This window comes from Sander lucioperca, chromosome 4 (assembly GCF_008315115.2).
Source record: "Sander lucioperca isolate FBNREF2018 chromosome 4, SLUC_FBN_1.2, whole genome shotgun sequence".
Lineage (NCBI taxonomy): Eukaryota > Metazoa > Chordata > Actinopteri > Perciformes > Percidae > Sander > Sander lucioperca.
Window position 1 is genome coordinate 29,580,270 of NC_050176.1, and position 22,842 is coordinate 29,603,111.

The window sequence follows — 22,842 nt, forward strand, 5'->3', positions numbered from 1 at the left end:
TTTTGTGTCTGTTTGTCCTGCATTTAGGCAGACAGAATCTGCGGCCAGACGGCAACAACACGAAGTAGCCGTTCAGGGGGTGGCTTATATCAGCCAAGACTGACTGGGCCTTCTTCAAGGTCTTTGACTCATATAGCGATTTTAAGTCAGTCAGGGAGTTGTCGGAAATTTTGCCACACACTTTAGTTATGTATTGCAGCCTGTTTTTGTTTTTAAGAGTGAGGGACCCAAACCAGCTCACAAAGGCAAAAGAAAGAATAGTTTCAATAAAACAACAATAAAACATCCTCATAAAAGTCTTAACATTAAAATTGCGAAGTTTACGATAAAAAAACATGCGCTGGTGTGACTTTTTACATACAGCGTCAACTTGAGGCTCGAAGGTGAGTTTGTCGTCTATTATAATACCAAGGTATTTGTATTGCTTCACTACTTCGATAGCCTGATCGTTAATAAGGGTGGGAGAGAGGGTGGGGGGATTCTTCCTAAAGTCAATCAGCATTTCTTTAGTTTTTTCCGCGTTAATGTTCATAAAAGACGATTTGCACCACTGTAAAATCAGTTAAGGTAGCGCCATACTCAGGGTCGTTGTGCGTCAGCAGCGACACTATTACCGAGTCGTCAGCGAACTTAATGATATGACGCCTGGTGTGCTGGCTTTTGCATGCATTTGTATATAAAATAAATAAGATCGCGGAGAGGACACAGCCCTGGGGGGAACCAGTGGAGGAAAAGAGAACATCGGATAAGATGCTATTCACTCTCACGCGTTGAGACCTGTCAGTTAAAAAGTTCATCAGCCAACAGATAAGACTAGGATCGATATTAAAAGTATTCTTTAAAATCCCTGCTAAAATATGTGGTTGAATGCAATTAAAGGCTGAAGAAAAATCAATGAAAAGCAGCCGCACAAAGCTCTTTGCACCCTCAAGATGGGTATAGATCAAGTTAAAAAGAGTACATGCTGCATCTTCCACTCCCCGTTTTGGTCTGTAAGCGAACTGAAGCGGGTCTAGTAGATCTTGTACAGAGTTCAAAAGTTCGTCTTTCACGATCTTCTCTAACGTCTTCATAATAAGGGACATGAGTGCCACAGGCCTAAAGTCGTTAAAAGACTCTGGAGCCTTATTTTTAGGCACCGGAACAATAATTGAGTCTTTCCAAAGATTAGGAACGGTGTGGAGGTGTAAGGACATTTTGAAAATAAAACAAAACATGTCTACCAGCTGTTCAGCACAATTCTTTAATATACGGCCTCCAATGGCGCCCGGGCCAGGACTTTTCCTTTCTATAACACCTCTGAAGAGTGTCAGGACCTTATTTCTGTTAACCTGGACATTGCTCTGCCCAGGGGCAATGTTATTAAAGACTGACAACTCCTCATTAAAGTCATAAGTATTAAAACGATTATAGAAAGTGTTCAGTTCATTTGAGAGGGCACGGTCTGACATGCAATTCAGGGAAATCGGACACTTCTTAGACTGCATCCCCATCATGGCTTTCACACCCTCCCATGCAGGATGTGAGTTGCCTGTGCTCAGCATGTTCTCAACTTTGTCCTTATAGTTACATTTTGCAAGCTTAAGTTCCTTTTTAGCTTGTTTTTGAAATACTCTATATTGAGTCATGTTACCTCGGTTGAAGCTAATATTTCGTTGATTAATTATGCTTTTAACAGATTTGGAGACCCAAGGTTTATTATTTGGATATATGGAAATGAGTTTTCTAGGAATGACTAACTCCTCACAGAAGGTGATGTATGCGGAGACAGTCTCTGTAAGCTCATCAATATCCTTACATTCATTTTTAATCCAATCAGTACAGCAGTAGCATTCCTGTAGACACTGGATTGAGTCCTCTGACCAAACCGGAACCAACTTTCGTTCCGGCTTGTTTCTCTTCAGTACCGGTTTGTAGGACGGAACCAAATAAACAGAGTTGTGATCGGACATGCCAAGTGGAGCAGAGTGGATCCTGATCTTTGAGCCACGTCTCTGTCAAGGCGAGGAGACAGGCGGATCTGTATTCTGAAAGGAACTTTACTTTTGCCTGAAGCTCGTCCACTTTATTTCGAAGGGACTGGACGTTGGCACGGATAATTGAAGGAAGAGGTATCCGACGATGGCCTTGTCGCTTCAATCTTTGTCGTACGCCGCCGCGTCTCCCCCTTTTCCTCACTCCTGTCCTGGATGCCCAACTCTGGTTCTCTGCGGGGACTGCCGACCGGATGATCTCTGGTGGAAGAGCCGCCTGGGAGTCCACAATTCCCGCATCGGAGTTACGCAGGAACAGGAGAAACTCGCGGGTATATTAGGGGGACTCCTTTTGTTCGCAGAGTACGCCCAAAAGTTTGCATAACAGCGTAAAAAGGATAAAACATCCCATCAAACTAAGGTGAGTCGATGTTATGACCGTCACACGCAGATCAGTTAAAATCCAGGTTAGTAGGGACGCTGAAACCAGGTTAAACGTTAAAAGACAACACTCTCACTCTCACTCTGCTGCTGCCTGTCGCCATTACAGCGCCAAGATCACCCAAGATCACAAAACATTTTTGTTCACAAAATACCTGCCCTTAATCCAAAATAACATGTGACAAAGCCATGGTAACATTTAATATACATCATTATCAGATGTGAATGACATGGATCTCTCTAAATCTCCTCCAGATGGTCCAAAGAATACCTCTGTGTCAGTGAGTCCCTCTGCTGAGATAGTGGAGGGCAGTTCAGTGAATCTGACCTGTAGCAGTGATGCTAACCCAGCAGCTAACTACACCTGGTACAAGGAGAATGAAGACTCACCAAAAGCATCAGGACAGATCTTCACCATCACTGACTTCAGAGCTGAACACAGTGGGAATTATTACTGTGAAGCCCAGAACAGAAGAGGACGTCAGAACTCCACCTTACATCTGACTGTTGTAGCAGGTAAGTTTTTACATTCAGCTACAACTGTAAACTTATCAGCTTGAATGTTTTCAGTAAGGGCAGGACATTGTTGAGGCAAAAAATAGGAGTTTGTTCCAGTTATCTGGGAGTCAGACTCCTCTGCCTTCCTAGAATCTCTGATACCAAGATCCAAGAAAGAGAACAGTCCAGATTTCAACTTGGGTGTGAAACAGGGCTCTCATGTTTTCATGTATGATTACATTTTTCTTCCACTAACAAGTTCATCAGCTCATAAAATCATATTTAGATTTTTTAAACTAAATGGATTTAATATACGCACATGTACCGTTTTGTCATATATCCCTCTATGGAACCAATGAGCTTAAACATGTTATAACACCCTGATTAACTGTCTGTTTTCTTTTGATCACCATATCTCAGGAGCAAGTCCGTTAATAGCTGCTGGAACAATCAGTGTTGTTCTCCTGGCTGTCCTATCCCTCTCTGTCTTCCTGTGGATCAGGTGAGCAGTTCTGTTTCACTGAATCATTGTTTGTTAAAGCTATAGGCCGCAATTATTTTATATTAATGAACGTCTGTTACATTCAAGCCATTGCCAAATGAGTTGACACAAAGCTAATTAAGCCTACCAGCTCCACACAACTCTCTCTGTATTTCTCAGCATGGCTATGTTTATTAAATGGTGTAGTCCGGCTACATTCCCTCGCAGCAGCTCGAGTGATGTGTTTTACGTCACCGCTTAGACAGGAAACATCAGCGTTCAGCTTTGGAGACGAAGAGGACTGCTGCAACAGGTGAAGGCATGGCTGAAAAACTGAAGAAGCGCTCACGAAATGTTTCAGTCAGTGATTGTACTGCTAAGAAAAGACCCGCACGTTTAGCAGAAGGACTACAATCCCACGGACCGACCACGTTGCTATCATTTAAAAATTACAAGATAATTACCTCTTCTAAAATGTCCATGTTTTCTTTAATCCTCTGTGTCCTCCTCGATTTGAGGGATAAACGCTACTAGCAACTGTGTGGAGGAGGGGTGGGGGTGGCCCGCGATCACCGAAGGCTTGCGTCATGTGGATGAGCTGACAGTGTTGTTGTCATTACTTAGAATTCCTCATTCCTCACGCACTTTAGCTTTAAATCACTAAAAGTCAGTTTGTCAGAACTAAAACATTCCATCATTTATTTTTTTAATTCTCCTGACCAGAAAGAGGAGGGCTTCCAGGGACTCGTCTGGACCAGACAACAGGGAACAGGTGAGAATAGTTACGTATATTATTCTACTATAAAAGAAAACCCATTCCATTAAAACTGCTGAGTCACTTACTGTCTTTAAGGGCTCCTAGAAACCTCATCTGACTGAGAAGGACCTTATGCTGCTCTTTTTATCTCTTTTCAAAGAAGTTAATTTCTATCACACTCTCTTTGATTCTCCTCTTGTCTTGGATGTGACTAAATTCCTGGTAGTTTTCTTACTATTTGTCCCTTCCTTGTATATGCCTTTCCTTTTTTCTGTCATACAGCAACATGTTGGTAAAGCAGGGATATTAATTCCATCTGTCCTGGTTGCAATCCTCTGAAAGAATGCACTATTCAAATGAAAAACCTACTCATGTAAAATGCGTAGCTGAAAGTAATTGTGTCCCTGCAATGTGTACCTGATCAGAGTGAGCCAGAGGAGCAGGTTGACCTTCAGTACGCCACCATCCACGTCTCCAACAGCCAGGCAGATCCTCTGTACTCCAACATCAGAGCTGCTCAGCCCCTCAGACACAGGGAGCAACAGGAAGCTGTTGAGTACGCTGCTGTCAGGTTCAACAGTGACAGTACTGCCCCGAGGTGATCAGCTCCTCACACAGGAACATTATCCTCACTACATATCACACAACTTTGACGTACAGTCATTGCTTTTATGTTCCTATTACAGTATGATGAGAATTATATTGTTTCATATCTTCAGAATCACCTTTTTGTCTTCTTCTCAGAACCAGAGGTCGGGACACTGGAGAGGATCCAGCTGCTTTGTACAGCACAGTCAACAACATCCGATGAACACAACAGGCATTTCATTTATAGTCTGATATTTCTATCTTTTTTCCAAAAAAATTATTTAAATTAATCAGGTAACCATTGATTTTTCTATATTGTATTTTCAGGATGGCCCTCTCCAAGAATGTACAAAGAGACAATTATAAATCTTATAGAAACTTAAATGTATTACTTAAACCGAAACATAAACCAGTGTTCAGTTATTTTACTCTGTATGAGTCAGCTCTAAAGAATGAGTTAAGTATTTCATGATTTATTTCGTTAAATTGTATATATGCTATGAAAGGACAATATTCAGTGACCTTTTACGTGTGGTTTGAATTAGTCTCTAACTGGTCTTCCTCCCAAACGTCCCCGTTCAGACGCTAAAACATACATGAAGTAGTTGTTAATGCAACAAGGGATGTGATCCCCAACTGGCTTCCCACCTACAAACACTGGAAGTTGTTTTTGTTGGAAAGCACGGTCAAGCCAACAATGGTAATGTTTTCGTATTTCTTTTTAAATTTCTTTTTGTATGGATATATTTGATGGTGACGGTAGAGAAAAAGTCAGAAAATGTGAGGAGAAAGTTATACGGAGTGTCTATTTGCACCCCCGGTACGAATAGCCTCGGCCACACAGCTGAGCTATTCACACCCTGTGACGTAACAACAAAAACACGTTGCTCGCGTGCACCGAAATCATGGCGGACGTTCATCTTCCATGACAGCAGAAACTGGCATATTAGGAAAGTTTTGTCTCTAAAGTTTATAACAGTTGAATTTCTAGCGGAAAATGGATACTACAGTTGCACTTTCTTTCTTCAGTGAAAGCATACAACCGTTAGTTTGTTAGTTAGTACCTATTTTTTGTATACAGTATGGTTACCTAGCAACCGAGGCTTGAAGACACCAAGTGGTAAACAGTTGTACAACATTCTGTGAAAAGTACTAGGTGAGTGGTTAGAACTCTGAGCTTTGGTCTGGGAGTCTGGAGTTTGATTCCCTGTTGAGGTGATCATGTTTTTTTTCATTTTGGATTGGATAATTTGCATGCCATTGCGCAAGTCAGGGCCCGCGAACGCGAAATTTTTTTTGAAGGGTGGTAGGGGAAGACTCATGAATATTCATTAGGGGACTCAACCCTGAATGGCTAGTACTCGTTGCCTGCTCTGGTTGGGTTGGTTAGGTTTAGGCAAGAGGAGTGGGATTGGTTATGGTTAGGGTAAGAATGTCAGGGCGAGCCAATCAGTGATGAGTTCCCTAATGAATATTCATGAATCTTCCCCTACCACCCTGTAAAAAAAAATATCGCAGCCCACGCAAGTGTATGTATCAGCGTCTCTCTGTGTGGAAAATATTGGACACTGCAACGATGATATTCCAAAAAGGTGTAGTACATGATTAGTATGGATAACTGTGTGTAAATATATGCCAAGGTACTGTAAATGCACAGGGGTGCAAATAGCATACATTGATATTTGTACCAGACGGGGTATTAATAGAACACATTGCTGTGTGCACCGGCGGGGTACAAATAGCATTCATTTCTAATTGCACCAAGGTACGAATAGCATACACTGCTACATTGTACCAGGGGTGCAAATAGCCTCACCCAAAGTTATATCATGCAACAAAGGTTGCTAGCTGTGTTGGAATAATACCTTTGACGTTGCGATTAACTGATTGGCGTCTTAATCATTAGGCCTTTAAACATTTTCTGACATGCAAATTAGCACCAAAAACAAATGACAGCAGAGGTCAATTATAAAGAGAAGACTTGGGTAGAAGTGTTCAATCTTTAACGACGACTCTTCAAACTCAACTGACTATATTGCATCACTGTTGTCAGTGGCTTCAGATCGTTTTGTAATCATTGGTGGTTTTTTATGAAAGTTTTTTAAATGTAAAGACACCAACTTCCTTTTAAACCAGAGTGTATGATGGGATCACAGAGAAGCAGTGAAGACCTCAAAGTTTAAACTGCTTTTCACAGACAGGGTCACAAAGTGCTTTACAATGTTTTAAGAATAAAATAAAAGAAATATACAACAGATAAAATTATCAATAAATAAAAGACAGAGGTTACCCAAAAGCTAGCCTGAACAAGTGAGTCTTCACTTGTCCCTTAAAACAGTCCACATTCTCAGCAAACCTAATGCTGGTTGGCAGAGCATTCCAGAGTCTGGGTGCCATAGCAGCAAAGGCTCTATCCCCACATGTCTTCAGACGAGTGCGTGGCGTGGATAGCAGATTTTGGTTGATAGACCTGAGAGAGGGTGTGTAGGTGAATTATGTTGGCAAGATAAGCAGGGACCATAATAGGTTATGGTGAGAATTTTGAATTGGATCCTGTAGGTTACAGGAAGCCAGTGAAGGGACCAGAGTAGAGGAGTGATATGGGTGCGCCTGTGACCTGGAAGGGCTGGAAGATTTTTACCAGGGGACACATTTCCCCTGAGAAGTATATTCTAAATGACTGTAAAGTTACAACTTCTTATTTTGCTGCTGTGCTGTTGTAGACAACATGTGTTTCATGTGTAGTTTCTAGCTGTTGCTCCTAGATATAAGAGTTATATTTTACTATTTTACTGATAACAGACCATTTCTTTTTTATTTATTTTGTATTCCATGTACTGCATATAGACTTTTGTACTTGTACTATATTGTTTTTGTCTTGCTTAAATAAAAAAAATAAAAAATAATAGTTTTTTTGTCCAGTACAATCTCTTAAATGGCTCATTCGATGGGTGTTTGTAGTCTTTTTGTGCTTGTTGTTAAGCCTTTGACATCCCATTTGTTTTCTGCTCTGATTAAACAGATTTGTTTTGCAGAGTAGACAACAATCTAAATCCTCCTAAATGACACTAGACGTCCCCATCTTAGAGTTTCCTCTTAACACCCATTCAGAAATCTGAAATTTTAGTAAGAAACAAGAGAACTTTAGGCTAAGAGAAGGTTGACCCCATTGCTATGGATGTTCCTATGAAGTTCCTAACGGATAAATAAAGTTCTTTGGCAGAGGTCTGCACTCTCAGAGTGCCCTTCTAGTGTCCTGTGTTTTTATCCCATTTTAAATGTAGGACATCTCTGCACACAGTTTATCCAACGGAGCCACCTAAACAAGCCAAAGTCATTAAAAGTACCTTTTTCTTATCAACATTATATCACTTATGTGTGTCTACACCAAACCCTACCAGTTTGATTGTTTATGTGTGTTACATGTCCATGTTTAGTTACCACTAACATGCATGTGAGTTTCTCACAGCTCAGTGTTCTGCATTTCTCTGCAAAGAGAAGCAACCTGACCGCAGAGAGAACAGAGAAGAGACATAACAAGAAAAGAATATACATATTTCCATCCCCTCTTGTAATTAATACTCTGCTCTTCTTCCTGTTCAGTAAAACTGCCTCATGATTCACAGGTCAAATACATTCCTGTTCTGTCACCTGCAGACAGGCTTTACAATAAACTTTTTTATCATTCAGCCAAACGGCTAGTGAATGTTATTAATGTCTTCAGCCACTCAATAGAATATGGATTTTTGGGTGGATGTTGCTAATTTTGAACCCTGCCTGCAGACTGTGTGACATCCTGTCTCAGTGCACATAGAGATGAACTGTCTGTCTGTTTCTCTCTTCTCTTTATGAATGCTCTTTTCTGGTGTCGGTGGGATGTTGGTGGCGAAAGAGGTTTGGTACCAAAAGGCCAACATTCATTTCTTTCTCTTTCTTTTTTAAGTTTATAGTTTGTAAAACAACAGAATTTTATTGTTTTCCTTAAATAAATACATTTATTTTTATAGTGTTGTGGGAATGTACTGGCATGTGTCTCATCGTGCATATTAATAATCAAAAGAGGAAGGAAATGTAGTCTTTACCAGCCTGATATCTGTCTTCTGCTCACTGACAACAGAGGAGAGGCATCTTTAAAGACGACGTCCGTCTTCATTGTAAGTAGAACCAGTTTATTGATTAGTTTATTGATATTGCATACCTCCTGTGTACATTATTTTATCTGCTGACATGTTTTATTGTCTCACACAGAGAGATGAGAGGAGCAGCTATGAGTTTAACTGCAGCAGCGAGTGGATTTGTTGTCTTCCTTCTCTCTGTGTCAGGTACTGTATATCTACAGTTACATTCATTATTTAAAAGAGGGATGCTGGGAAAATGTGGGACTGAAGGTCATTATGTGTGAATAAGTGGATCAGAGTTGTGTGAAAGGCAAACTTCCAGAAACGCTACAAATATTAGTTTTGTTTCCAATTATGGAAACTCGGCATACGGTATCAGTTTAGTTTGATGACCCTGGTTGTTAAAGGAATACTGGTCAGTAAAGGCATCACATACTGTCTCAACTTCTCTTTATTGATCACACATCTGAGCCCAACCCTGCTACTTCCTTCTGTAGTCTCTGACCTCAGTGTTCTGCATTTCTTTTTAGTTTTCACACTCAGCATCAACCTGACCTCAGAGTGAACAAAGAGGAAACTAACCAGGAAATGTACAGACTCATATACTTCCTATTAAAAAAAGTTATTGTTAACAGGAGTTGGAAAGTGTACACATATTTGTGTTGACATGTAAGAAGCACTTCTATTATTATTATCATCTACTATTTTTGCAAACGTTTTTTTTAAATGAAAGAACCAAAGCCAAAGCATCCAGAAGTAACACATTTTACTGTCTCCCAACAATGATAAAACCCAGGGACGGACTGACAATCTGCGTTCGGGAAAAGTCGGAACGGACTAAACACTAGAACCGACTAGAACGGACGTCCAACCGGGGGCGCTAATAGGATCACGTATATGCTACGTGCAAAAAAAAAACTGAGGAAGAGTAGGCCTACTAGTCTGGCTATCACCAGACCAAGCTCAATATTTTAAGATTGAACATTACAGGGCGAAATCAAATCACAGATCAGGCTGGGTTTTACCCAGTCTATAGGCCTACATCATTAGACCTGACAATGGCTAGTAGAAAACGTAAGGAGAAAGGTGGATGGGAACAATTCAAACAAAAGAGGGCCAGAGTTAATTTCACATCAACAAGAGGTACTGGTAAGTGCCAGGAGCAGGACACATTATAATAGGCTGCCTTTAACAACGCTGAAGGGGAAATTTAAGGGAAACTTAAAGCTTCTGATTCACAGCGTGTAGACCACATTAGACCAGGTGCAGATCCAAAACCACTATACCTAGACTTGTCAAATCTGGACTAAATTATTCTAGAGAGGGTAAAGATTGTTAAAAACCCAGTTTCAGATTTGTGAAAGTTTTAATGTATTTGTGAAAATGCAATAAATGGAGATTTTACTGTTTTTTTTCACATGTAGACCACATTGAACCAGGTCCAGATCCAAAACCACTATACCTAGACTTGTCAAATCTGTACAAAATTATTCTAGAGAGGCTAAAGAGTCTTAAAAACACAGTTTCAGATTTGTGAAAGCTTTATTCTATTTGGGAAAATGCAATAAATGGAGATTTTACAGTGTTTTTCATATGTAGACCACATTGGACCAGGTCCAGATCCAAAAATAGTGTACCTAGACTTGTCAAATCTGGACAAGAATTAACCCAGAGAGGCTAAAGAGTCTTATAAACACAGTTTCAGATTAGTAATGCTTTCATAGCAGGTCAACCGTTTTATTTTATTGCCACTGCATGGCCATGTGAAAAAAAAACGTAAAATCTCCCTTTATTGCATGTTCACAAATAGAATAAAACTTTCACAAATCTGAAACTGTGTTTTTAAGACTCCTTAGCCTCTCTAGAATAATTTAGTCCAGATTTGACAAGTCTAGGTGTAGTGGTTTTGGATCTGCACCTGGTCTAATGTGGTCTACACGCTGCGACTCAAAAGCTTTAAGTTTCCCTTAAATTTCCCCTTAACTGCCAAATCGGAAGCTGCGAATCGGATGCCAACTTCAGCGTCATCTGCCTTTATCCCTATCTTAGCGAATTGCATAGTCAGCTATCAACATGGGTGTGAATCATGATTATGAAAATTATCGTGCCATCTAGTGCTGTCAAACTTATAATAATTTCTGTTAGGTTAATTTGAAACATTAAACGCGTTAGAAATTAATCGTGGCTTGACCGCGATTTCACTTCGTTGTATATGAGAGGTTTTAGTGAGCTCACTTTTGCTGCTAGGATGAAGATATGGTATTGAATTAAACGGGAAAACATCAGGCACGCATTGGTACCACTCTAAACATGCTAACAAACAGGGAAGGGGGCTAAATAATTCACCAAATTTAACCAAAAGTTTAACCAAAAAAATCCTAGCTTGCACTTTCTGTCTGTCTTCCATCAGAGTGCAGTTTTTCCTTCTTTCATATTTGCGTTTACTGTTGTGGAACTGGCAAAGACCTGGTGGACTAAATTGATAGGGCCTAGTCATTTTCATCATTTCACAGCCTTAATATGAATCAAAAGTGTAATATGACATTGACAAAATATTAAATAGGTTATTCAATGCTAATTCTTTAACACAACCTATCTTTAAAATCATTTGTTTATTCAGGTTGAAGATAGTTGCAGCACAAAAGATGACCGGGCAGTAACTAACACTCTCAGTGTAGTTTTGGTATAGCCCTATAGAATATCTAATCCCTATGTTCAGGTACAGCAGTAGCCTACTTTATCTCTGAAAGTGTTGTCAGTAATACTCTGTACTGTTTTATAATTACAAGTTTGTGTAGCCACTGACATTTCATTATTTGTATTTTATTTTCAATGCAGATGTAATGGCATTGTACATTTTTTGTTTTTATTTGAAGGCTGAGGCTTCATTAATAAACACAACTCCAATTATCACCATTGGTTTTGAGATGTTACTAGCTGTGAATACCTTATCTGATAGGCTACAGTATTGTGGCATAGTATCAGGACATCCTGGCTAGTGTCTGTCGCGCACGGCTAGGGGCGAATGGCCGGATGATGGGCCTATTTGGGAGAAAGTCCAGGGCTGTTTTTTAGCCCCAGTCTGTCCCTGATAAAACCTGATAAAACCTGATGAAATTCTAAAATACAGTTAAGTTAGACAGATACATGATGAGGAACTTTTTATGACTTTTTTAATAGCTGCAGATAATTGGTCTGATTATTGAGGATTTTGAAGCTTGTCCAGGTTACCTTTCCCTAGATCACATATGTATAATGATCTACTTTGTCTTATTAACTGATTGTTAACTGAAGTTATTAAAAGGATATTTCACTGCTGGAAAGATGAATATGTATTTAAATTGGGTCATTTATGTAGTAGAAATGTGATTATTTTTTTTTTTTTTAAATTGGTGCCTTCTAGACCGAGAAAAGCCAGAAATGGCGTTTCCCCCACTGCTAGTACCAGCTCTACTCGGCTCGGCTCAGCTCAGCTTGACTCAGCCGTGGTTCCCCCATCGTCCATTTTCCATTGCAGATTTAGTACCGCCTCATGCGTGAGGCGAACGTGGCTGATCGTCTTAGCGCGGCTGCAGGAAACTGCCGTGACCTAACGCGAAACACACGCAGAACGTGGAAGGTGTGTTGTTGTTGCCACAGCCGGAAGACACATTTTGTTTCAAATGAAGCTGGAGGCAGCAAAAAAAACACAGCTAGCTAAACTATTTAAAAATGGCGGGTTTGTTCAGGACACCCCTGTCTGTCGCTTTCACGTCACCTTTTGGTATCGGCTCAGCTCGCTTGGAACCTCGACGGAGGTGGTACTAAAAAAAGTACCTGTTAGCAGGTACCAGTCGAAAATCGAAAAAGGCGAGTAGAGTCGAGGTGAATCGAGTAGGTACCATGTAGTGGAAAAACACCAAAAATGTGTTTTTGGCTCATGTGGATGAAAGACAACAACTCCCAGAATACACTTCCCTACGAGGCCACGCCCAAGCCGCACCTACTAGTTACAGAGGGCAGTCAAGTCAAGTCAAGTGGGTTTTATTGTCATTTCAACCATATACACTGTATATAGTGAAACGAAACAACGTTTCACCGTGGCTCAAGTGGTGTAACACATTTAAAATATATAAAAACGACATTTTATAATAAGGACATTAAATAAAAATGACATACGAGACAGGCTTTAGTGCACACACATTATAGACTATACATAAAGTGCAATTACTACTTAAAGTAGAGCATTTAAGACAACAGAAAACAAAAGACATAAGGCATAAGTAGACTTATAACAGAGCAGTGATTGTTGTAAGTTAGGTTCACTGTGAGGTGAAGGTAGAATATAAGAACTTTCTTGAGATTAGCGTGGTTGAAATCACCAGCAACAATAAATAGTCCATCCAGATGTGCGCTTTGGAGCTCACTGATAGCTCCGTAAAGTTCTTGGTGACATGTAAACACTGAGTATAATCACAGCCGTGAATTTGCGTGGAATGTAGAATGGTCGGCATTTAACAGTACAAGCACCGCATTTCTGCACCAGTCCGTGTTAACACAGCCCACCTCCACGAGTCTTACCCGGCGACAGAACAGCATCTCTTATCTGCTCGGAAGGCTAGCAGGCCTGGTAGCTGGATAGTGGAGTCCGGTACACTGTTGTTCAGCCATGTTTCCACAAAAACAAAAACACAGCAGTCTCTGAACTTGCGTTGGGAGTTTCGTTGAAGTTGGATGTAGTCCAGTTTGTTGTCTAATGAGTGGACGTTTGCAAGCAGGATGGATGGGAGAGGTGGCCGGCTAGCGTTAGCTTTCCAGCTCAAACTCCTGCCCTTGTTCTGCGTTTCTCACACATCGCTATGGATGCCCCTTTACCCGGCTAGCAGGTGAAGCTCGCGTAGTGTGTTGAGTATTCCGTCCGTAATAAAGTTTCCTGCATATTCTCCGATCTGTACCAATGTATCCCGGTGGTACAAATGTGCGGTAGTTTAAATGCACATAATTGCAAGGTTGCTGCTGAAAAAGTCTTTGCCAGACAAACATTTTACATTGTACTGCAGCAGCAGCTGCTCCGTCCGCCTCTTGTTCCTCCATCAACTGCAACTGTTCATCGCTGTATTGCGGCTCATAAAGGTAGCCACGAGCATCGGATTCGCGCACCAGATTTTGAAAATCCCCTTCTGCCAGATAATCTTCAAAACTACCTTCCTCCATCGTGGTTAGCCTACTAAAGTATGAATTAATTACTCAGCTTTCTCCACAGAGCAATAGCCTGTTAGCTTAGCTTCAAGATGGCTGACACTATTTTGAAATTCTGGGAGTGAGGTCCGACCCCCTATGGGCGGGTTGAAAACATGCGGAACTAGCTGGCTGTATTATGGCTGTAGCCTCGGGCCAAAAATGCCTCCGATGACGCTAAATGACAATTTTTGCGTCATCAGAGGCTTTTTTCCAGACACACAATACAGAGATCATTGGTCTCAGGGGTCATGAGGGAGAAAAGCACGGTCAGACGAAAATACTACTGGGTTTCTACTGATACAAAGCTTAATGCTAATCGGTGAAGTATCCCTTTAATTCATGCTGCTTCCTGATGTGCTCTGTGTTACAGTGATACAGGGTCAGCATGGCTGGGGAGTGACTTACACCTCTACTCAGATCTGTGCTGTAAAAGGATCAACAGTGAACATACCCTGCAGCTACACATACCCATCCTGGTGGAAAGGTGTTGCTAATACAGTTAAGTGGAGATTCTGGTTTATTCAACAGTTTGAGGATCTGACAACAGTCTCAGAGTATTCAGGTCGTGTGCAGTATCACTCTGAAAACAAGGACTGCTCTCTGAGAATCTCAGACCTGAGAGAGAGAGACTCAGCTGAGTACAAGTTCAGGTTCACAACAAACCAAGATGGTTATACTGGTTTTCCTGGAGTCACTCTGTCTGTTACAGGTAACTTTTCATCTGAATATTTAATAAGTTACTTAGTGTTCAACATGAAAGTTACTTGCATTTGTGTGTGTGGGTGTGTGTTGACCGTTCAGTCAACAATTAAGACTTCTGTTCCTTATTCACATATTCAGATCTCCAGGTGCAGGTGAGCAGATTAGAGGTCTACCGGTTCTATAACTGGACAGAGCTGAAGTGTCAGAGCAGTTGTCCTCTACCTGGTCATCCTTCCTACATCTGGTACAAGAATGGACAGAACATTCAGGGACAAAGATCTGATTCTTATTCAGCCTCCTTTGATCCTGCAGACAGCTTTTCCTGTGCTGTAAGAGGATATGAGGACTTCCCCTCTCCTTCAGTGTGTGAGTTTACTTACAGTCTTCCTCTGACATAACACCATCTAGTGGAGCCTTTAACCTTTTGTACTGTACCTTAACTTCATGTAACTCTGTGATATTTGGTGATTTATTTTGCAGATTTGTATGAAAACCAAATCACTAATCAATGATCTCTTATTTCCTGACCTCACTGTAAAGTAAAGCTGTAAAATAAGAGCTCACACTGGAAATGTAGCCACACAACATTTGTCAACATGTCCTGCGTCTGTTTAAAATATGTACTTGTGTCTTTATTTGACATTTTTCTTCTTTGAAATGTGTTATTCAGCAATCTTGACCCTTCATGTCAGATGTAAAACACGTCATGAGTAAAGGTTTTAACTTTAATTTTTTATTCTGCTCCATTCACAAAACATGACTGAGAAGAATGAATCTGTCCATTCAAGTTTCTTTGTGGAAGTGATGATGTCAGAAAATGTCACAGGAGGAAAAATCATGTCTGACACATTTTCATTATTTAATGCCCTCATGTATCTTATTAACCAGCAGAGGTCATCAGTAGACATGACAGTGTCCAAACACACTGAACCTCAATCATTTCCTTGTTTACTCCACTGAGTCAGTAACTGTGTCAAACTAGTATCCATGGTAACAGGACACCATCGTTTCTACAATCTGAGTTTCTAAAATAGAAGGAAGTGAAGTTTCACCACCCACTTTGTGTTTCTATGAACTAGTGTTGATTTAAATATCTTCCACTGTGAAAACAAATTCATCTTGGAATGAAATGTTAAATGTCTCTATGTCTCTATGTTTTCTCCTCCAGATGGTCCAAAGCTTCCCTCTGTGTCAGTGAGTCCCTCTGCTGAGATAGTGGAGGGCAGTTCAGTGACTCTGACCTGTAGCAGTGATGCTAACCCAGCAGCTAACTACACCTGGTACAAGGAGAACCAAACACTGCTTCAAGGACCAGAAGGAAGTTATCATTTCACCTCCATCAGCTCTGAGGACAGAGGGAACTACTACTGCAAGTCTGAGAATCAGTTTGGAGAGATCAAGTCATCGTCTCTGTCAGTAGATGTTCAGTGTAAGTACCAAACATCTGGAGAAAAGGAAATCTGGTGACCCAGCAGTAAGAGACATATGTCATGTAGCCACAGGGAACCTGGTTCACATGTCATTTCTTTGGTACAGAACTCTTATTAACAATCTCCAAAGAAGTGATGTGAATGTATGCTAACTGTGGTCTGTTTGTGTAGGTTGACAGACAGATTGCCCCAAGGTCAAGGAGTCTTTATTATCCCCGAGGGGCAATTCGTTGTGCAGCAATAGAATGCATCATAAACAACACATAATCCATACAAACAACAGACACTATCAATAGAGGGCACAAAAAATACATACTACACAGAAGTCCTCATTTCACATTGAATTATTAACAAAGCCTATAGCAGCAGGGACAAAGGAGTTTTTGTGTCTGTTTGTCCTGCATTTAGGCAGACAGAATCTGCGGCCAGACGGCAACAACACGAAGTAGCCGTTCAGGGGGTGGCTTATATCAGCCAAGACTGACTGGGCCTTCTTCAAGGTCTTTGACTCATATAGCGATTTTAAGTCAGTCAGGGAGTTGTCGGAAATTTTGCCACACACTTTAGTTATGTATTGCAGCCTGTTTTTGTTTTTAAGAGTGAGGGACCCAAACCAGCTCACAAAGGCAAAAGAAAGAATAGTTTCAATAAAACAACAATAAAACATCCTCATAAAAGTCTTAACATTAAAATTGCGAAGTTTACGATAAAAAAACATGCGCTGGTGTGACTTTTTACATACAGCGTCAACTTGAGGCTCGAAGGTGAGTTTGTCGTCTATTATAATACCAAGGTATTTGTATTGCTTCACTACTTCGATAGCTTGATCGTTAATAAGGGTGGGAGAGAGGGTGGGGGGATTCTTCCTAAAGTCAATCAGCATTTCTTTAGTTTTTTCCGCGTTAATGTTCATAAAAGACGATTTGCACCACTGTAAAATCAGTTAAGGTAGCGCCATACTCAGGGTCGTTGTGCGTCAGCAGCGACACTATTACCGAGTCGTCAGCGAACTTAATGATATGACGCCTGGTGTGCTGGCTTTTGCATGCATTTGTATATAAAATAAATAAGATCGCGGAGAGGACACAGCCCTGGGGGGAACCAGTGGAGGAAAAGAGAACATCGGATAAGATGCTATTCACTCTCACGCGTTGAGACCTGTCAGTTAAAAAGTTCATCAGCCAACAGATAAGACTAGGATCGATATTAAAAGTATTCTTTAAAATCCCTGCTAAAATATGTGGTTGAATGCAATTAAAGGCTGAAGAAAAATCAATGAAAAGCAGCCTCTTTGCACCCTCAAGATGGGTATAGATCAAGTTAAAAAGAGTACATGCTGCATCTTCCACTCCCCGTTTTGGTCTGTAAGCGAACTGAAGCGGGTCTAGTAGATCTTGTACAGAGTTCAAAAGTTCGTCTTTCACGATCTTCTCTAACGTCTTCATAATAAGGGACATGAGTGCCACAGGCCTAAAGTCGTTAAAAGACTCTGGGGCCTTATTTTTAGGCACCGGAACAATAATTGAGTCTTTCCAAAGATTAGGAACGGTGTGGAGGTGTAAGGACATTTTGAAAATAAAACAAAACATGTATACCAGCTGTTCAGCACAATTCTTTAATATACGGCCTCCAATGGCGCCCGGGCCAGGACTTTTCCTTTCTTTAACACCTCTGAAGAGTGTCAGGACCTTATTTCTGTTAACCTGGACATTGCTCTGCCCAGGGGCAATGTTATTAAAGACTGACAACTCCTCATTAAAGTCATAAGTATTAAAACGATTATAGAAAGTGTTCAGTTCATTTGAGAGGGCACGGTCTGACATGCAATTCAGGGAAATCGGACACTTCTTAGACTGCATCCCCATCATGGCTTTCACACCCTCCCATGCAGGATGTGAGTTGCCTGTGCTCAGCATGTTCTCAACTTTGTCCTTATAGTTACATTTTGCAAGCTTAAGTTCCTTTTTAGCTTGTTTTTGAAATACTCTATATTGAGTCATGTTACCTCGGTTGAAGCTAATATTTCGTTGATTAATTATGCTTTTAACAGATTTGGAGACCCAAGGTTTATTATTTGGATATATGGAAATGAGTTTTCTAGGAATGACTAACTCCTCACAGAAGGTGATGTATGCGGAGACAGTCTCTGTAAGCTCATCAATATCCTTACATTCATTTTTAAATAGATCCCAATCAGTACAGCAGTAGCATTCCTGTAGACACTGGATTGAGTCCTCTGACCAAACCGGAACCAACTTTCGTTCCGGCTTGTTTCTCTTCAGTACCGGTTTGTAGGACGGAACCAAATAAACAGAGTTGTGATCGGACATGCCAAGTGGAGCTCTGCTGTAGGATTTATAAGCACCTTTAACGGATCCATAACAGAGGTCCAGCCTTTTGGTCCGTCGTGTTGCACAGGTGACATATTGATAAAAATTACACAGGGACTTCCCTGGTTTACAGTTATTAAAATCGCCCATGACGAAGTTTGGTGCTTCAGGTGAAATCCCCTGAAGCCGCTGCACACACTTCACCATAGCCCGAGTCGCTAGGTCGGCATTAGCCTTCGGGTGAATATAAACAAGAGTTACAAATATCTGTGGGAATTCCCTGGGCAGATAGAAGGGGCGTAGAGATACAGACAAAAGTTCTATATCAGGAGTACACAGTTTTTCTCTGACAATCACCGTATTGCACCATTTCTTGTTTACATAAAGACATAAACCTCCACCAAGTGATTTTCCCGTCACTGTGGAGTCTCTATCAAGACGGACAGGTTCGCCAAAACAATCCAACTCAAAATCAGAGAGTGGATCCTGATCTTTGAGCCACGTCTCTGTCAAGGCGAGGAGACAGGCGGATCTGTATTCTGAAAGGAACTTTACTTTTGCCTGAAGCTCGTCCACTTTATTTCGAAGGGACTGGACGTTGGCACGGATAATTGAAGGAAGAGGTATCCGACGATGGCCTTGTCGCTTCAATCTTTGTCGTACGCCGCCGCGTCTCCCCCTTTTCCTCACTCCTGTCCTGGATGCCCAACTCTGGTTCTCTGCGGGGACTGCCGACCGGATGATCTCTGGTGGAAGAGCCGCCTGGGTGTCCACAATTCCCGCATCGGAGTTACGCAGGAACAGGAGAAACTCGCGGGTATATTAGGGGGACTCCTTTTGTTCGCAGAGTACGCCCAAAAGTTTGCATAACAGCGTAAAAAGGATAAAACATCCCATCAAACTAAGGTGAGTCATTGTTATGACCGTCACACGCAGATCAGTTAAAATCCAGGTTAGTAGGGACGCTGAAACCAGGTTAAACGTTAAAAGACAACACTCTCACTCTCACTCTGCTGCTGCCTGTCGCCATTACAGCGCCAAGATCACCCAAGATCACAAAACATTTTGTTCACAAAATACCTGCCCTTAATCCAAAATAACATGTGACAAAGCCATGGTAACATTTAATATACATCATTATCAGATGTGAATGACATGGATCTCTCTAAATCTCCTCCAGATGGTCCAAAGCTTCCCTCTGTGTCAGTGAGTCCCTCTGCTGAGATAGTGGAGGGCAGTTCAGTGACTCTGACCTGTAGCAGTGATGCTAACCCAGCAGCTAACTACACCTGGTACAAGGAGAATGAAGACTCACCAAAAGCATCAGGACAGATCTTCACCATCACTGACTTCAGAGCTGAACACAGTGGGAATTATTACTGTGAAGCCCAGAACAGAAGAGGACGTCAGAACTCCACCTTACATCTGACTGTTGTAGCAGGTAAGTTTTTGCATTCAGCTACAACTGTAAACTTACCAGCTTGAATGTTTTCAGTAAGGGCAGGACATTGTTGAGGCAAAAAATAGGAGTTTGTTCCAGTTATCTGGGAGTCAGACTCCTCTGCCTTCCTAGAATCTCTGATACCAAGATCCAAGAAAGAGAACAGTCCAGATTTCAACTTGGGTGTGAAACAGGGCTCTCATGTTTTCATGTATCATTACATTTTTCTTCCACTAACAAGTTCATCAGCTCATAAAATCATATTTTGATTTTTTAAACTAAATGGATTTAATATGCGCACATGCATGGTTTTGTCATATATCCCTCTATGGAACCAATGAGCTTAAACATGTTATAACACCCTGATTAACTGTCTGTTTTCTTTAGATCACCATATCTCAGGAGCAAGTCCGTTAATAGCTGCTGGAACAATCAGTGTTGTTCTCCTGGCTGTCCTATCCCTCTCTGTCTTCCTGTGGATCAGGTGAGCAGTTCTGTTTCACTGAATCATTGTTTGTTAAAGCTATAGGCCGCAATTATTTTACATTAATGAACGTCTGTTACATTCAAGCCATTGCCAAATGAGTTGACACAAAGCTAATTAAGCCTACCAGCTCCACACAACTCTCTCTGTATTTCTCAGCATGGCTATGTTTATTAAATGGTGTAGTCTGGCTACATTCCCTCGCAGCAGCTCGAGTGATGTGTATGTCACCGCTTAGACAGGACATCAGCGTTCAGCTTTGGAGACGAAGAGAACTGCTGCAACAGGTGAAGGCATGGCTGAAAAACTGAAGAACACTCACTAATGTTTCAGTCAGTGATTGTACTGCTAAGAAAAGATCCGCACGTTTAGCAGAAGGACGACAATCCCACGGACTGACCACGTTGCTATCATTTAAAAATTACAAGATAATTACCTCTTCTAAAATGTCCATGTTTTCTTTAACCTCTGTGTCCTCCTCGATTGAGGGATAAACGCTACTAGCAACTGTGTGGAGGCGGGGTGGGGTGGCCCGCGATCACCGAAGGCTTGCGTCATGTGACCTTTATTGAAACAATGACGTGCACCATTAACAGATATTAAGAAGAAATAACAAAAAACTAGAATATGATAGAGATGCAAATGAAGCGTAGCTTATATGTGCTTTGTTAATTACATCAGGTGTTCTTCATAAAGTTATGGTTCCTACCTGATTACCAGACCCAATGTTATATGTTAACTTAACTTAAAACCATAGCCTACTATGAACCAAACAGAAAGTTACCTATGTTATATATATAGAGGGGAGGGGCTGAGCAAGCCATGGTGCAAGTGAGTCCGTCCTATGCACTGCAAGACTCTTCAGTTACGCCCCTCTCTTGCATCTGCAGACAGACTCTTCTCGCCTGTGTGCGCTATAAATACATCGTTGATTAGACAAAACATGTAATTGTATTTTATCAACCTGTCGGGTCCTCATGTACCTGTGCGGGGCACCCACATAGAACCTATGGGAACACTGCCGTTGACTGTGTGGTATTCATTAGAGCTTAAGGTCTTAAACACAGAGATTAACTGCCTGGGATTTTAAGCATGGTGATCTCTGGCCTTAGTCCTGCTGCACCAGAATGCTGCCTTTGAGCCTTGATGAAATGTCTCAGTGACTGCTGGATAGATAAAGGCTCCATTTTGAATGGTTAGTGCTGGTGTGCTCGACCGCTGTCTTATATCCTCCTCCTGTCAGAAACACTTGGCTGGACACGTGTGAACCCCACTGCCATCCGTAGCCTGTTAGCACATGAAAAGGCTGCTCTCGACCATAGACATTCTGAGAGGTTACTGTCTCGCATTGTGTCCATTTACTTTGAGGCTCAGAGTGGCTTAAAGTAAACAGGACAAAATGCATTTATAGCACTTTGAACAGTAATGAATCCTGTTTGAAATGGATACAGCAGTGTTGCCGAGCATACAGACGTCTTCCCACATCTGTGAAGTTAATATGTCTGTGGGGAACTGCGACGCGTGACATGGGGGGATGCACCTGGGCTGACTTGATGAAGAAAATGCTTCACTTTTTTATTATATAGTCCTCTTTAGCTGTCCATTAAGTCTTGTTAAACCTAAAGCCTCAATTCTCATCAAGTGCCTGTCGTTTGATGAAGAGCCATTACTTTCACATCTGGACAAAACAATAGCATCACAATAAGATTGGATGAGGTGGGCTCTCTGTGCAAACTGATTTTACTTAGCTCTCTGCAGCAGGCTGTTATAACCACATTAGATCAACTGAATATGTACCTAATAATAATTTGATCAGTTTGGGCAAAAGCCATTATGGGGAAAATTACCAATACAAGTTTAGACATAACTAGTCAATTTCACCAAAAATTTAAAATACAGATAAGATGTCAAATATTTGCAGTTTATTTGCTTTTTTTTTGTTTGGCATGTGATTGCTGTATATTAATGTAATTGACAGTTATTGAGTGCAAAAAACCGTACATTTTTTTCCCTTACAGGTAAATTACCAGTGGGATAAAGTTAATATCTCTGCCATTACGTTTTTATCATCATATAAATGTTGAACATTTCACTTAATGTTTTTCAATATCCTAGTCTTCATTGTAGTAAATAAACTACTTGTACTAGTACTGTTACTATAATGCTACTGCCAAGTATAACTAATATAATAATAATAGTGTAAATCTCTACTACTCCTATGTGTGATCAACATGTTCAGGGTAACTAAGCAAACTGTAAATATATGTGTTGCTTGCTTGCCTTGATATTTACTGAATTATTTATCTCTGTTTAACAATTCAATAATAGCAGGTGCATAGTATAGCAAATAGAAGTATTACTTTCTGTCTTATTTAGATT

General features: G+C 41.0%; 2 protein-coding genes and 1 long non-coding RNA gene across 4 annotated transcripts in view; all 3 read left to right on the top strand.

Moving 5' to 3' along the window:
* The window catches only part of LOC116036645 (B-cell receptor CD22-like), a 77,355-nt gene extending 56,819 nt beyond the window's left edge, over positions 1-20,536 (top strand). Inside the window, exons 14-16 of the mRNA XM_036000603.1 lie at positions 15,947-16,058; positions 19,831-19,979; positions 20,367-20,536. Of these exons, the coding sequence (XP_035856496.1) occupies positions 15,947-16,058; positions 19,831-19,979; positions 20,367-20,467 (362 nt within the window). The 3' untranslated portion in view covers positions 20,468-20,536. The remainder of the gene's footprint in view (positions 1-15,946; positions 16,059-19,830; positions 19,980-20,366) is intronic.
* On the top strand, positions 2,581-5,605 carry LOC118494810 (vascular cell adhesion protein 1-like). 2 transcript variants are annotated; one of them, XM_036000028.1, is made up of 5 exons: positions 2,581-2,930; positions 3,333-3,414; positions 4,117-4,165; positions 4,576-4,748; positions 4,895-5,605. In XM_036000028.1, exons 1-5 carry the CDS (start codon positions 2,645-2,647, stop codon positions 4,959-4,961), a joined length of 657 nt encoding a protein of 218 aa, XP_035855921.1. In that variant the 5' UTR covers positions 2,581-2,644; the 3' UTR covers positions 4,962-5,605. The 2 variants fall into 2 exon arrangements, with proteins under 2 accessions (XP_035855921.1, XP_035855920.1); XM_036000027.1 differs by having other exon boundaries at positions 2,582-2,930; positions 4,561-4,748.
* LOC116065650 lies at positions 8,810-14,763 on the top strand. Its single transcript, XR_004897005.1, has 3 exons — positions 8,810-8,892; positions 8,987-9,060; positions 14,447-14,763. It is a non-coding gene; the product is annotated as an uncharacterized LOC116065650 (long non-coding RNA).
* Positions 20,537-22,842: the final 2,306 nt, after the last annotated feature.

What these genes read in the sequence shown, in the direction of transcription:
- LOC118494810 (XM_036000027.1), top strand. Translation starts at nt 2,645, where the DNA reads ATGGATCTCTCTAAATCTCCTCCAGATGGTCCAAAGAATACCTCTGTG. An exon ending in TCTGTCTTCCTGTGGATCAG is followed by an intron (nt 3,415 to 4,116) that starts GTGAGCAGTTCT and finishes TCTCCTGACCAG; the next exon opens with AAAGAGGAGGGCTTCCAGGG. An exon ending in AGTGACAGTACTGCCCCGAG is followed by an intron (nt 4,749 to 4,894) that starts GTGATCAGCTCC and finishes TCTTCTTCTCAG; the next exon opens with AACCAGAGGTCGGGACACTG.